This window comes from Protobothrops mucrosquamatus, unplaced genomic scaffold, assembly GCF_001527695.2.
Source record: "Protobothrops mucrosquamatus isolate PMUCROS unplaced genomic scaffold, P.Mucros_1.0 scaffold533, whole genome shotgun sequence".
NCBI lineage: Eukaryota > Metazoa > Chordata > Lepidosauria > Squamata > Viperidae > Protobothrops > Protobothrops mucrosquamatus.
Genome location: NW_015386840.1, coordinates 141,825 through 158,728, shown reverse-complemented (window position 1 = coordinate 158,728; position 16,904 = coordinate 141,825). Strand labels below are relative to the sequence as shown.

General features: G+C 35.1%; 1 protein-coding gene across 1 annotated transcript in view; it reads left to right on the top strand.

The window, feature by feature from the left end:
• WDR70 (WD repeat domain 70) overlaps positions 1–8,893 on the top strand; it is a 115,171-nt gene extending 106,278 nt beyond the window's left edge. Inside the window, exons 15-18 of the mRNA XM_015816943.1 lie at positions 1,051–1,130; positions 2,796–2,912; positions 3,806–3,968; positions 8,617–8,893. Of these exons, the coding sequence (XP_015672429.1) occupies positions 1,051–1,130; positions 2,796–2,912; positions 3,806–3,968; positions 8,617–8,704 (448 nt within the window). The 3' untranslated portion in view covers positions 8,705–8,893. The remainder of the gene's footprint in view (positions 1–1,050; positions 1,131–2,795; positions 2,913–3,805; positions 3,969–8,616) is intronic.
• Positions 8,894–16,904: the final 8,011 nt, after the last annotated feature.

The following is a 16,904-nucleotide window of genomic DNA, read 5'->3' as shown; positions in this document are numbered from 1 at the left end:
TAATAATAATAATAATAATAATAATAATAATAATAATAATAATAATAATAATAATAATAATAATAATAATAAAAGTTGGAAGGGACCTTGGAGGTCATCAAGTCCAACTGCCAACCCCCTGCTCAGGCAGGAAACCCTATACCATTTCGGACAAATGGCTGTCCAGTTTCTTCTTAAAAACTTCCAGTGTTGGAGCATTCACCACTTTTGGAGGCAATATTTTGATCCTTTGATCCATTGATCCTTCTGTATATTTTAGCCCAATTTCTCATAGATTTTTTCACTTGTTCTTCTATTTCAAGTTTCAGTAAAAGTTGATATAGTTTAGCAACTACCTGTGCCACCTTTGAATAAATTTCTATTTCAAACTCAGTCCTACAATGATCAAAAGCATAGAATTCTTTTGTCTACTTTAAATCTTTCTAATAACTAAATAAAGAAACATTGATAACTATATCACTCTGCCATCAGTTGTTCTCTTAATTTTATTTTATATTCACCCAGACAAAATCATAGTATCTCATGATAAATTACCCATTTGTGTTTGCCTATTTATTATGTCTTGTCGACAAAGTGCTTCTTGTGCTAAAAGCACACCATAGTGTTTTGAGGTATCTATCTATTCCATATTCTCAATCTGGCATATCTAACATAATGGTTTTTTAAATCCACTTTAATCTTCTTCCTTTCAGCTAGTTGGACTCCTCTTATGGATATATACTGTCAACTTTGCCATTGCTGCATGTTCTCCAAATTTGATCTGCAAAATCCCCAATCTGCAAAATTCCTCTTCTCCAATCTTGTGCCAAATTTGTTCTTGCAGCTTTCAACGCAGATCTTAGTAAATTGTGATATTTTTCATTTATGGTTTCTGGAATCATACCTAATTAGACTATTTGTGGTTTGAGTTCAAATTTTATTTTTAGGACCTTTCTAAATATTTGGATGCTTCCAATATTTTTGAGATTAATTTTGCCATGTATGATAAAATGTTCCTTCTTTGTTATGGCATTTATAATAATCTTTTTTTTATCCTTTTATCATCCCTAGGGGAGCAAAGCTGTGTGTTGTGAAGACTAAAAGAAAAGAGAGACAAGCAGAGACTCTCACACAAGATTATATTATAACACGTAGGTTCCTTTTGAACCTCTTCAATAAGTATAGAATGTTTTATCTTAATGTATTAAGACCCTAATACAAAGGGTCATGAAAGACTTTTTAAAAAGAACTAAAGTGGCTTATCAGCTGTTCGGAGGAAGAGAAGGAAGCAGATAGCTTTATTCAGCCACATATACCACCACTATGTGCTAAGCTTTTTAAAAAGGCATAACTCAGTTTGTCCCAAATATAAGATCAGAAAATGGAAACTTCTCCAAAACCTTTAGCCTGATTTTTAGGGCCAGCTACTAATCCTTACTGGAATATTTTATTATGTTTGGCAAACAATGGAGACCAAACATGGGATTCCAATTTTACATCTCTTTTAAAGGTGCAGTGTTTTCCCTTCTGGATGCTGCCTTAGATATTCTGCCTTAAAGATGCTGCCTTAAATTAAGACACAATACTTAAATCAATTTTTCTCAAAAATACTGCCTCAAAGAAGGGATTGCTCTCTTCCTCCTATTTCTGGGGACTTGCTTGCAGCAGTAGCTTATTGCTATGGCATGTGTTGGGCTTATAACCCCCAAACTGTGATAACTTTTGTTTTTATCTTTTGTTCTTCCAAATTAGAGCATAATTACAGTAATGTTGGAAGTTCTTTGAGGAATTTATGGGTTTTATTGCTATCACCAAACCTTTCCCTAATTTGAAAATGCTTTTGTTTTTCTCTGCTATTTGTACACGGGTGAAGTATAGAACAAAAATTCTCTTTTTTAATATTTGAAGGGAGTGGAGAGGGTTTTTTTGTTTTTTTGTTTGTTTTTCTGTTTTTGTTTTGTTGGTGCTCAAGTCAGTTTTGACTTTCAGCAGCTACCTGGACAAGCCCCTGGATTTTTCTTGCCATTTTTGGAAGTGGTTTTATACTATTGCATTCTTTGTAGAGCTAAGAGGGAGTGACTGTCCCAGAGTTCTCATTTGGCTAAGATATAAAGGCTCTCAGTTTATAATTTGGTGTTGGTAACCACTATGCTACATTGGCTTTCTAACTTTGACTAATATAAACTTTGTGAAGAGGTTTGGACTAGACCAAAGTTTGGATTAGAACAGCGGTCCCCAACCTTTGCAGCTTAGTGGCCTGGCTGGGGTGGGGGGGGGGAGAGAAACTGGGCCATGTAAACAGCAATGGGCCAGCACCAATACCTGTAACTGCCCACTAGCCCACCACTTGTGCAAGTTGAGCTGTGCAAGGGCTCCAGCCAGTCACTCACATGGCCCAATTCTGAATAGGCCGTGGGCCATGGCCCGGGGGTTAGGACCTCTGGACTAGAATATCTCCAAGGTCCCTTTTAAGTCTGTTATTCTATTATTTTTGAGACAGGTTCCCTTAAAATTACAGTTAAGGTTAACTTCTTAAGAATATTTTGTGTACTCTCAGAGCAAGATTATACTTAATAATTTCTAATGTACAAACTAATTCCTTCAACATTGGAGGCATTCTACACTAGTCCCATGCCTGGACCTTATGCCTTAGTCAACTGAATATTCTACATCTAGAAGACTATAAGACTATCTGTCTAGTTCAAGAGTTTCACTTCATAAGCAACATGTAGGTGGCAAAACAGAATGATGGACCTTGTGTAACATTTAAAGCTCTTTGCTTTTAAATATGATGTTTTCTTTTTTATCCACTGAAGCTCATGCACTTCCAATGTTTCGTGAACCACGTCAGCGAAGTACAAGAAAACAGCTGGAAAAGGACAGAATGGATCCTGTGAAATCTCACAAACCAGAACCTCCAGTAGCAGGACCTGGTAACCAGATTTTTGAAATGTGCTATCAGCAAAATACTGTAAAAACCATTAGATGCTTATTTCATATAATCATAGAAAGCAAAAGTTGTAAAGTACGTGGGAGTTTATCTAATTCAGCTCTCTCTCATGCAAAATCCAATTACTAAAGCACCCTGGACAGATGTCCCTCCAATCTTTATTTAAATATCTATTGCAAAAGAGAGTCTACCATCTAGTAGGACATTGTACTCTGTTGTGGCATAGTTGTTAATGTTGTGGAATTTTTCCTGCAGATCATCTGTTCTAATTCATGTTCATATTCATATTTAATCCCATTTTTTTCTAGTTTTGTCTTCTTGAAAAATTCTGAACAGTCTTGCCCCATCTAGTTTATTTATTTAATCCATGTATATGCCACTTTGTGTCCAACTTACAAGTAGCAACAGATTCATAAAATATATTCTGTTTCTGTGATAAATATTATAGTTGCAACATTGGAATTTTCTACATGACAGTCTTTCCAATTCTTGAATGTAGCTACTATGCTTCTCTTAAAATTAAAATTTCTATTCTCCACACAAAACATGCCCAATTTCTCCACCGATTCCTTATACATTTTTCTGTCCATGTTCCTGAATTAGTTTATCCATGTCCTTCCTAAAAGGGGGTGCTAAAGCTAGACAATATATTCTAGGTGCAATCTAATCAAAGAAGAGTTGAGAGCGATAGTGACTTTTATTGTGGAAAATCAAATCAACTTGGCAAGCATAAACTATAAACTATAAAAATTTGAAAATGCTGATGTACTAGGATATTCACCTTTTTATATCTGTATGTATATATAGATACTTGCTTAATGGCTATCCTGTGTGCTCTTACATTTTTCACAACTATTTATTCTTTGTTCTCATTAGGCCGTGGTGGTCGTGTTGGGACTCATGGAGGTACTCTGTCGTCATACATAGTGAAGAATATTGCACTGGATAAAACTGATGATAGCAATCCCCGAGAGGCTATTTTGCGGCATGCAAAAGAAGCAGAAGAAAGTCCCTATTGGGTTGCTCCAGCATATTCCAAGTAAGTACATTTTATAAAGCAGAGATTGGATAATATGCCTTAAACTCTGGTGAAGTTGAATATAAGAAGAATACCTATTTAAAAATACCATCTTCCATTTTGTTTCGATAGTTTGCAGAAAATTGTTAACAGTATCAATACGTTGTACTAAAATGTCTTGATATATTTAGTTAATTTCTCCATGGGCAAACATTTATTTTTGTAAATGTGGGAATGTTATACATATCAGAAACCTTTTTCCTCTAGATGTTTTACAATAATACATTGAGCAGTTGTTGATCGTCCTTCCCTGAAGCCCACAGTCAGAATTCAGAAGTCTTATTGTTTCAAGAGGGCAGTTCACATTACAGTTTCTTGTTAGCAACTTAGATGGGTAAGAATTGGGAGGAGGCAAGTCTAATTTGTTCAGTTACATATCAGATGACAATTTTTAAGTGAGAAATGTTAGCGCAATAACTAATATTGTACGTCATACGGACCTGCAATGTAATAGCAAAGAAGTTATTATGAATGAAGGCAAATATATGTGTCCCAGGATAATGTTGCAGGATCCAATCTAGGTCGGCCACTGGGACCAGAAGTTTAGTTTTCTGAGCTTTCGGACTTGTACTGGAGCCCAACCTCCGGGAACTTCTCTACCGGAATGCGTGAGAGATTCTGGTGAGAGAGAAGTTCTCTGAGGATGAACTCCAGCACAAGTCCAAAAGCTTGGAAGACTAAGCCTGTGATCCTGGTGACCAATCCAGATTGGATTCTGAAGCTATTATGATTATACTACTGTAAAACAGGCTTGAATACTAAAGTTTTATAAACTACATACCGCAGGAAAAGCATAAAAAAAAAGGTTGTGAGCATACTTCAAATTCTGCTGATCAAAAGTCAGTCACCAGTAACTATCTTGAGTGAAGCCCTATTAAAGGAGAAAAAGAAGAAGGCAGGAGTTGGTGAGGATGGAAAAGAAGTTAGAAAAAGGAGAAAGCACAAGATGGAATTAGAGAAGGGTGAGTTAGGATCAGAGCCATCTAATACTGAAACTAGAGCTCATCTGAATGCCAAAAATTGGATTAAATACATTATACAGCCATTCTTCTCGTGAATTATTTTCCCCTTTAGCTAAATACATTAATGTATACATTAAAAATGAATAAATATAGACAACATAAAATTTATAAGGAATTTACAGCCTTCCTTTTGCATAGGCTTGTACGATGTAAAGGTAAGGAACAGGAAAGTTGCCTTTATCTTTCTGTATTAATTTATAAATCAAACACTTTGCTTTGTATGAGCGCACCCACTTTCCTGGACCAAGTTTTTTTTTTTTTTTTTGCTTTTGTAAAAGAACCCTACCAAGTGTATTTTAATAATTAATGGGACATTAATTATTTTAAAAACTTCTGTACTGGAAAACCTCCATACAGAAAGTTGTTTCCATGTCTTGATTACCTATTGTTGGTTTGGGTAATGTATAAACAAGGTACAGATTGTGTAGCTGAAAGCATAGCCGTTGAATAGCAATTTCAGGATTTGGTTCTTATCAGCTTTCAGGTGAGATTCAATGGTGAACTAGATGTGAAGATCTGAAGAAGGGGAATAGCATTTTGGCTAATATTGGCACTCATGCAAGAAGTTGTGGCCAGCGGAGCCTCTATGGATAAAGAAAGATTATGAGATTGCCCATCTGCAATCCAAACAGCTGCTTCTAATGAGAGACTGCAGGAACTGAAATTTTTGTAGTTGATCTATGATTCACATGTCTGGACATCAAGAAATTTCAGCCTATAATGGACGTAAAGTTTGCAAAAGCCTCATTTTCTTAATCACTATCAATTGTAACTGTAAATTGATTCTATACTTAAAGAGAAATCTTCTGATTGGCATGATAAGAGAAAGCTACTTAATGAGTCGACATTCTTCCTGGATTAAAAGAGGAGGGGATTTTTTTTTTAAAGGATTTAAATTTCTAGCAAAAAGCTTACTAAGAATTGGATGCAAGAAAGTTTAAATAGTTAAAAAGGACAGTGATTTTAAAGGATTAATTTTGGCAAAAGTATTTATGAAACATTGAAACTAAATAAATAGATGGACTGGACTTTCGTGGGAATCTTGTTTGATTAATACTAAAGAGTGTAGACAGCAAAGAAGCTAAGAAAAAGAGACAAACTGATTGTGACTATAACTACAGAGTGCAAATTGAGACTAAAGTATTAAGGATACAGAAAAATAAAGCAGAAGAAAAAAGGTGAGCAACTTGCCTTTTACTTTTTACCTTGTAATTACTTTCACTTTTGGATTACAATATTAGAATGGCAATAGTCAAAAAAGCAACAAAATCAGGGGAAGGGAGGAGAAGATCATTAGAGCAGCTTGCAAAAAAAAGAAAAGAATTACACTAGAAGTATTTCAGAAAATGTTTGAAGAATTGGATAAGATGTTGGCAGCTCCTGAAGAGAGAATGGAAGAAAGAGGAAATTAAAGAAGATGGAAGAATCTGTAGAAGTAATAGAATATGTAAAAATCAAATAAATGACAAAGTGGAAATTTTGGAAAGTAAAACAGAGGGTATAAACAGATATGATTTAGATAATATGGTATTACTAGAACTGGGAGAGAAAGAATTCTACTTGAGATTCAGAGCAATTCCAAAGGATTTTGGTGAGGATATTATATTAGGTTATCAAAGTCTTATCAATTTTTGGGAATAGATGAAGAAGATACAGAGGCAGAAATTGACAAAGTTTATAGAATAAATACAAGATTTGCAAAATTAAGAAATCTTCCAAGGCAGGGATGTCAAACTGCTGGCCCGCGGGCCAGATGCATCATGGCAAAACCGCGCCCACCCCATTGCCGGCAATGGGAAAAAAAAGTTGCAATATGTCGCGACATGTCACGTGACGTAACGTTGCGAGTTTGAAACCCCTGTTCCAAGGAATGTCCTGGTGCACTTTGTCAGGAAGAAGGCAAGAGACCAAGTTCTGCAGTAACATTTTAATACAAGTCTGAAGATTGATAATACAGATGCAATTGTGCTTAAAAAAATTCTGATTAGAATACTGTGCAAGAGAAAAGAGTCTTTCTTTCTGATTGATAGTCTTAAACAGAAAAAGATTCCATTTGAATACCTCCAGAAATGCAACAAGAAAATAACAGAGATAATATTGAATTATGTGCTACAGGTATTCATTTTTCTAAAATTTTGGCCTGATTACAATTGTGTTACACAAAATATAAATGGAACAAAAACTCCTCAAAAGAGAAAAAAATCATTATTTGAAAAATTAAAACAAGGCATAATTTACTTACAAGCAGCACATATTAGAAAAGAAGATATAAAATATTTGGCTTAAAAAGTTTTGATTGAAGAATTTATTTCAGCAGGAACAAAAAAGAAAAGAAAAGGGATTGTTTTGCACATAAAACCTCAATTACAACCAGATCATATATTCACTGATGAGTATAGCAGCTATGTTAGGGTGGAAATTAATTTACTTGGGGTTAAGACTCTGATATTGGGAATTTATGCCCCAAATGAAGCTAAAGCAATGTTCTATATAAAACTTACGGACATATTGATGGGCTTTTCTTAGGAAAATTGGTACTAATGGGAGAACAGAATGGAATGATATCCCCACATTAGACAGAAAAATATTAAAGTTACACAAAGTAACTACCATTTTTTGTTGTTGTTTTTAGACAATTTAGAGCTTGTTGATGCATGGGGCATAAAAATGGCAGTTCAAGACAGTATACTTAATATTCAGAAAGATATAGATCAGTGGTTCTCAACCTTATCTTCACCACCCTTTAAATACCCTTGGTGGCCATGTACCATGGCCACAGTTCACCAAGACTTAACTCAAGGTTTAAATCATAACATTTCTTCAAGCCTTCGCAGACCCCCTGTGATGAAATCATGCCCCCCCCAGGGGTCTGCAGACCACAGGTTGAGAACCATTGATATAGACATAGACATGATTTGAATTTTGAAGAATCTGATTACTAAGGTTCATAAAGTAACAGATACTACCAAAGGTTTTTCAGACCATAATTTGAAATATACCTAAATAGTAATTGATTTCATTGTCTTTAATAAACTTAATACGGTTATATTAACACTGCTTGGAGTTTCTTTACTACTAATTTATAAGCTATACTTAAAGTATTGAGTAAAATGGAAAATGTCTCTGTAATAAAGAACAGATGTAGTTTGTATCTAGTGAAATGTAAACTTTGTATTATATGCAGTGACATCTTGATCGGGCTTTCAGTGTCCAGTTTTTCAGGTGGATTCAGTTTATATTCATATGAAAATAGTTATTAGGATAGTGTACAAATATTCATCTAGAGGATATTTTTCTACTTGTATAAGCCTTTTTCTGTCAGTTGCCAAAATACAAGATCCCGGCAATATATTAATAAATGTTGTGAGGTATATACATGTCTTTGATGTATGTTTTCATATGTTCCTTTACTTATAATCCAGGTAAAAATCAGATTTTGGTAGATGAGAGCAGAAATTTTTTAATCCATCAGTAAAGAAGTGATGGAATATTTATTTGGGAGGAGTTTTTTTCTCATTTTAAGAGCAAACCTGAACACTTCTGCAGAGCTCTTGTTTAATCATTATTGTTCTTTCATGCTTTTTTAGAACCCAGCCGAAAGCAGTTTTTGCAGAAGTAGAATCTGATGAAGATGAAACAGATGACAAGCCAGAGTGGAAAAAACGTAAAATTTGAAGAATTTAAATTGGAGGAGCTTCACAAGGGATTTGAGACAGAGATGAATTCTTTTTCCTTATGCAAAAGAAGTCAAATTACTGCAAGCAAAATTGCTTTTATGCACAGGAATATTTCACCCCTTTGAAAGACTATAATTGCCATAAAGTGAAATAGAATTGTTTAGCATAAAGTCTGTATTTTATTAAATAATATAAAGTCATAAATAAAAAAGAATTATTTCTTCAAAGGCCTTTGTTTATGTATGTGTATATTTAGAAGATAGATCATATTAACTTTAAAAAAGCTCAATCCTCTTTTTTTCCTCATGTTATCTTTTCATTTGTTGATATATCACCTAAAAATAATGAGGAACTAGGCTATTATATGATCTTGAATAATTTCTGTTCCATATTTGAATTCCATAATTTTTATGTTCATTTTTTGAAAGCCACAATATATGTCAATAATGTGAATTGTAAATGGTATATAGAATCTTATAGAGTGGTAGGCAAAGCATTTATAATTGGAAACATTTCAAATGAAAAATGATTGTTTTGATACGCTGGAAATGCCCTGGTGTAATCTAGAATGTTCCAAGTTCAAAAAAAGCCACATTTGGATCTTAAACCATAGATGTTTCAAATGCAGAACATACATATCTGGAACGATGTCAAAATGTTCCTGGTAAAATTGGAATGGTCATTTTCAGCTCAAAAGGTTTTGCACAGTACTAGTCTTCTACTGGCAACTAAGTTTATTTCCACCTGTTGATTAAAGAACAGATAGATATATATCATACAGATGTCAGTTAATAGATACATAACTCCTTTTTTCTAATGGTATGCAATAGGTTCCCTTTTTTAGGCCAAAAGTTTGTCAAACTTGCTTGAAGAATGAATCTTGCTATCAATGCATTTTTGCCTGTGCATTTCATGATTCCTGATTTTTGATACGTTTGCTGATAATTTTAACTTCTGGAATGTAATACAAAAATATTAATTTTAAAACCAGTCATTGTCTCACAGAAAAATAAATTGCAAGAGGCTGGTGAAGAACAGAGGGAAGAAAAAAACATGGTCTTTATAGTCTATCTTATCTTTTCCTTCGGAAAGTACATGTTCTTTGTTCTTGCTTCTAAATCAAAAATTGTACTGGGCCTTCTTTATCTATAGCCAAAGTATTCTGTGTACCCCTTAAATAACACCCTGAAAAGGACCTCCTTCACAACTATCAAGGTACACAACTCTGGGCGCTGCAATCTTGGGAGTTTAACCCTATCCTATCACGTTTGCTAGCCAGCATCAATCCCTCTTTTGATTCCTGGCTTGCTCCCAGATTTACATATACCGGTAATCCCTGTATATAATCTAGCCTCCACTGGGATTGCTAGAGTGACTTCAATATTTTCTTCAGGACAGCGATCATAACTGAGAGAACATCTGTATTGAGCTGCTCTATTCATAAAGTAGAAAGTGTAGTAGCTACCATATTGCCCTCATTCAGGTTTTATAAAATATGAGTTAGTCTTTTCTGTGGCACTGCTTTTATCTAAAACCATTCTAATTTTTTATATTTACTCTTGACTAAGAGTAAAATATAAATCTAATATTTTACAATATGCGTCTTGAAGAATGTATACGTTATATGATAGAAAGGTAAAGAGTAATTTTATTTTATTTAATGATGTTACCTAACTGGATAATGAAACATCTGCAAGCAAAGAACCAAATCCAGAGCACCAAGAACTCCATGTTTCGTCCCTGAGTATTTTCTTCTGTCAAGATGAGAATAATAAGATGGAAAATTAAATGGCCATAGACATTTTGGATAGAATGGAGGAAACTAGTAGGATAATGTAGAACGCCATGTCCCCATTTACATGGCATTGTCATCATACATCTGCTTCCCAAATCATTACAACTACATAAAAATATAATTAGCAGGTGAAAAATGAACACTGCATATGTCATTATGAATAGGAAGAGAAGGAAATGAGCAAAATGATGTATCCATTACAAATATTGGATAATGCAGCTGCAGAAAAAATCATTTTAACACCCACCCACATTTTTCCTTAAGAATGCAGTTTGTACTTCAGTGCACTTTTAAATAGACATTTTCCAAAATAAAACTTGGTTTACCTTGCACAAATTTTACTATTTTACCTATAGTCAGGGAAAATGGCTACCTTAATTAAAGTAGAAATACAGCCTATGATTCCAGTGTCTGCTGGTTATTAATGTTTTATTGAAAGAGTATATTCTTTTTCACTCTTCTGCAACTCAAAATCTGCAAGTATTGTATTGTAGTATAAAAGCCCTGTCTGTTGTTTCAGTCCTGTATGGCAACAATAATCATAGAGAGAAACAATTTGGAATAAATTAATTAAAAAATGCATTTCCTTCCTATTGGTTGGATAGCATACTGTATGAAATATCATGAAAAGGATAATAAAATATCTTAAAGAAAACCTGAAGCAAAACACTATAGGGAAATTATTTTCTTTCCAATTCTTTCTTCCTCAAATGGCACTCTTCACAAGTTTCCCCGGGGTGTCATAATTCAATGGCATCTTCAGGGTAAGTTGAAAATAATAATACAGTCAACATGGTGGCTATGGCAGCATGCTAAAAGCCCTGCCCTTTTTGTGTATCTACATCATGGACATGAAAAAGGGTGACACTTGGCTTGTGCTGCCTCCCATTTTGATTTTTTGACCCCACAGTGCAGACAGCATTGCTAATTTCCTTCTAAAAGTAGTTTAAATCAAAACTAGTTTCCTGCAAAGTTTATGGTTCATCCTGTCTACTCAAAGTAAACCTTGTTGGTTTCTCAGCTAAGCTGTAGCTAAGCCCAGAGTTGCTCTGTGAATGAGAAGGGTGGTTTCTCAATTTGATATAAATAAATAATCTTGAAAGCACATGTATCTTCCACTCTTCTTCTTTTCCCCCCCTCTGAACTGTAAGCTATTTGGGGATAGAGGATTCTCTGTTCATACATGTTTGTAATTCTAAGCACTATGAATGCTATGGGTGTATGCAGCATAAATAAATTATTACCCTGAGTGAAGTGGAAAGTTCTGTGGAAAGTTAGCAGTTGTAGTCTTTTGAACATAGTAGAATGGGTTTTCTACTGCCCAGGCATGAAGTACCTTAAGTAACCTAAAAAGAATTTAGTTCCCATCATATTTCACAAATGAGCAAGACCATCAATTTTTCCCCAGTGTGCAATTTGGACTGACTTCCCCCTTGTTCTTAGTTACATATATAGTTTTTGACAAAATAGCATCCAGAAGGCATTACTTGCATCCCCATCCATGCTTCATGAGTACTTTCATTTCTAGGTTAATGGTTTCTCATGATACTGATACTACATGTGTTATTTATTGTAGAACTTCCCATGCCTGTTTTAATTTTCTTTTCACTGTAGGAAATGAGTTCTTTGAAGCATTAGCTCTCAATGTGTAAACAACCTATTGGATGTTTCAAACAAAATAATACTCAGACTTTTGAAAAGACAACTGGCTTGCCATTCACAGCAAAAATAGCACAAGTGTTATGGGAAAGTAGATTTTTACCCATAAGATCCAGGACAGTGTTATGGATCAGCTGCCCTTGAGCTATGGGCTTGGATGCTGTTTGGATTTCAATAAAGTTAATTAGAACATGACATCATGCAGACAAAGATTTATAGGAGGATGACACTGGATTGTGAGCTGTTTCACAAGTGCATTGTGTTATAGTTTAATGTAAAAATCTAGGCTTTTATCCAGCAGAGAGGAATAGAAACAAAGATGGCTTACTGGTCACAGACAGACATCCACAGAATCCAATTCAGTGTCATCAGTTTTGATATCTTAAGTTGTCATTTCTTGAAGTACTATATTAAGTTCAGTGTAATCCACCTGGCTCTGAGCTTGTTAGTTTCATATGAATCATAAAAGAATATATATAGGCAGTTCAGCATATTTTCTGCTACCAGATGCATTTCACAGTATCAACCTAGTGCTGGTACCTGCTGAATTATTTTTCTGGTTACTGTTTTGTTCAAAAAATACCTATCACCGGGTATGTGTCAGAGCCATTTTGTAATACCTAGATCCCATAACCTACAACACTAAACTTGGTGTTGGCAAGTTCCTACCATCTTCAATCTAGTATGAATTTGGAAATATGGACCTTCCTAGCTTAAGCTCACTTTCCTCAGGTTTAGAATGAAAAGCATAGATTATCCTGAAGATGGTTTCAGTCGCAATTAGAAGAATATTACAGTTACAATTACAATGTTCTAATATTACAATTAGAAGACAATTGCAGGTAGTTCTCAACGTACAACCATAATTGGGACCACAATTTCCATTGCAAAGAAAGGCAATTATAAGGTGAATTGTGCCTGATTTCACAACCTTTTTTGCCGTGGTTGTTAAGTGAAAAATGTGGTTGTTAAGCAAATTTGGCTCCCCCCATTTACTTTGCTTGTCAGAAGCTGGCTGGAAAGGTAGCAGATGGCAAATACATTACTTTAAGATGCTGCAAGTATCAAAAATACATGCTTTGTTGCCAAGTGCCCAAATTTTGATCTTGTGAGTATAGAATGTTGCAAATACTATTCAAATATCTTTTTGCACAAGTTTTGTTACTAAGGTAGGTATCCTTCCTCCTATACCTGTACATTTTTTCTTACCTAAACCTGTATTTTAAATTTTACTTTGTCATACTTTCAGCTCTCATCTCTAATATTAACTTTTCAATTTTATTTCTCTCCTCTAGCTGTCTTACTTGATGGCCAGCCAGGCTCCAAAGTTATTTTAATACCATAGGATGCAACTTGTCTGGCCTAGAAAATATAAACCCATTCAAAATAAATGAGTATTCCCTGGTCACATTTCTACGGGTCTGAACCTCAGAACTTTATCTTGCTCTTCACAATCACTTGATAAAACATACACACCTTGCTGGAGAAAAGCAAAATGAGATGAATAGTTTTGCCTTTTATTTGTTGCCTCTTGTTTGCCATCTTGCATTTGGCAAATGGATCCTTTTCTCTTCCTTTATTTTGAAAAAATCTAAGGATGCCCTTTTGATTCTTAATATTATTCACTAACCTTAATTCATTTTGAAGTTTAGCTTTTCTGACACTATTTCAGCACTACATACTTACAACCACAATTCAGCCCAAAATTTATGTTTGTTAAGACATTTGTTAAGTTGAGTGTTTGCCCGATTTTATGACCTTTCTTGCCACAGTTGTTAAGTGAATCATTGCAGTTGTTAAGTTAGTAACACCGTTGTTAAGTGAAGTTAAGAAAGTTAAGCTTTCCCATTGACTTTGCTTGTCAGAAAGTCGCAAAAGGGGATCACATGACCCCAGGACATTGCAACTGTCATAAAGATGAGTCAGCTGAATTTTGATCATGTGACCGTGGGGATACTGCAACTGTTTAAGTGTGAAAAATGGTCATAATTCACTTATTTCAGTGTCATTGTAACTTACACTAAATGAACTGTTGTAAGTCAAGAATCACCTGTATTAGACTAATACCTCTTCCTTCATTATATATCTGTTGGTTTTCTTTCTTTCTTTCTTTCTTTCTTTCTTTCTTTCTTTCTTTCTTTCTTTCTTTCTTTCTTTCTTTCTTTCCTTCCTTCCTTCCTTCCTTCCTTCCTGTCTATGGTGGCACAAGAACTTCCAGTCTCCTGGTTTCTAACCTGGTACCTTAATCACCTTTTGCACCTATATGCGCCTTTTGTTGTTTTGTTTTCAGATTGTTACTTTTTCTTCAGCTACAACTTTTTTTCCTGAAGTTTCCTTCCCAAACCCCAAATTTAGCTGGCTCAGGAATTCTGGGAGTTGAAGTCATAAAAGGGCCAAGTTTGAAGACCACTGCCTTTTAGCATGTCCTTCTTTTAGGAGTTTCCATCCTCTTAGTCCTTCTTTTCCGGCTATAGAATCCTACTTATCATTGGTCTAACTCTAAATTAATTAAAGTCCACAGATTTGAGGGGTTTTTTTAAAAAAAAATCAAGAATATCAGTATTACATGGCTACTTTCCTCCGATGTCGCTGCTATTCCTATTTTCTCAGGTAAGTCTTCCTTATTGGTTAGTATCAGGTTAAGGATAACTGATCCTCTTGTGCCTTCCTTCATCCTCTGAAGAAGAAAGTTGTCAGCAAGACAAGTCAGGAATTTCCTGTAAAGTCCATGCTTGGCAGAGTTTATCTCCTAACAGATGTTGGGGTAATTAAAGTCCCACATCACTACTACTTCATGACTCTTTGAAAGAATTGCAGTTTACTTTTGGAAAGCAATAATACATCTTTTCCTTAGTTGGGCTGGCAATAGTAGCCCTCCAACAACATGGCTGTTTTTTTTTTCCTTCTGTTTTTTTTTAACCTAGATGCTCACTACAGTATCACCAGATCCGTTTGCTTGGATTTCTATTTTTATCTTACAGTACAAATCCTCCTTCCTCTTTATACCTTCTGCTTCTCCTGAATAAATTATATCCTTCAATTCCATTTGGAGGAGTCATTCCACCAGATCTCCATTATACCTATTAAATCACATTTGCTTTCCTGTACTAAGAGTTTAATCCTGTCGTGTTTATTTCCCATACTCGGGAGCATTAGCCTGTAGACAGTGAAGGCTATGAACTTTACAAGCCTTTTTCCCCCCCACTGAGTGATTTAATAGGCCCCCACGACACAAAGAAACACTCCCACTACTTTCTATAGTGCACAAGCATCTGAGATTTTTCCTCAAGGTTTGTGTCTCCAACCCTCACAAGATTCATTATAAAGCCTTTCTGGTTAAACTTGCCATACTTCAGCCAAAATATTTTTACCAGTCATTGCTAGGTTCAACCCATCTTGTGCCAGAAGTCTATCATTCCGATAGCTCAGAAACTAAAACCCTCTACCAAGATCAACTGACTGGGAAGGTTGCAAATGACAATTCCATATCCCCTGGGCATTGCAATTTTAATCATGTCACCATGGGGATAGTGCAATGGTCATAGATATCAGAACTGCTAGTAAGTTACTTTTTTCAGTGTTGTAAATTCGAATGGTTGCTAAACAAATGAGTCAAGTAACCCTTGTAAGTCAAGTAACCCTATACATTAGGGTACAAGACTTTCACTTTCACTTCCCGTTTCCCACTTCCCTCTCCCTCTCCCTTTCCCTTTCCCTTCTTCTTTCTCTTTCTCTTTCTCTTTCTTCCTCTTTCTCTTTATAACAGCATTCTGATGGATCAACAAGGAGATGAGTCTCTTCACTGAAAACAGAAAAGTTTACAGCTGGTTATTTTTTAAACAAATTTTTCAAATCTATCAATCTGGAAACAAGTTCTTAGTGTGCAGATAGATACAACAGTTGGTAAGAATCTGACTGTACTCTTCCTTATCTAAATATTTTTATATGCTAAAACATATCAAAAGTGCTGCAATGGAAAGAGGAAAAGGTTGGCAATAGAAAATTTCAATATTCATCTTGGGTCATTCAGTAATGCCTGTGGTGTCCAACTCAAATGCAAAAACAAAAATGTGTCCTAAGAGGTCCAGATATCATTATCAAACATGGTTTTACAAAAATCAGGATAGTGCAGGAAGGAAAAGAAAGGGAAAAAGCTGATTTGATATTCAACAGTCTTTGATGACCTGAAGACTGTGTCACCTAATCTAAATGCAAATAAAGTAACATTCAAATTAATAAACTGGAAACATAGGGCTTGTAATACATCATTCTAGTATACAGTGATCACTCAGAACCTAAAATTAGTATATTATATAAAGGCCTCGCATTGTCCATTTGAATAGTTGCAGTCTTGGATTACTGATGTCACTCATCTCTTGTGAGTCTTTCATTATTGTAGAGTTTAGTCAGCGATCAAGACAGATTGAAGAGTCATCAACTCATAACCAAATAAAGCATCAGGAATGAGCTGAGCTACAAATATTCTCCTTCATTGGTACCACATATGGGCATCAAATGCTTCGGATAGCACGCAAATGGGAAAAATTTGCCTGAAGGCACACTTCCACCAAAGAACAACTTTTCTTCCTGCATGAATGCCTACAACAGCATGCCCTACCTATCAGTGTCAGGTACAAACCTCCAATCAACTATACCGCTGGATGGAAAATAGCCCAAGAAAGTGGGCAAAAAATGATATAGTTCATGATTACAGACACACACCTCAGATTAAACAAATATCTGC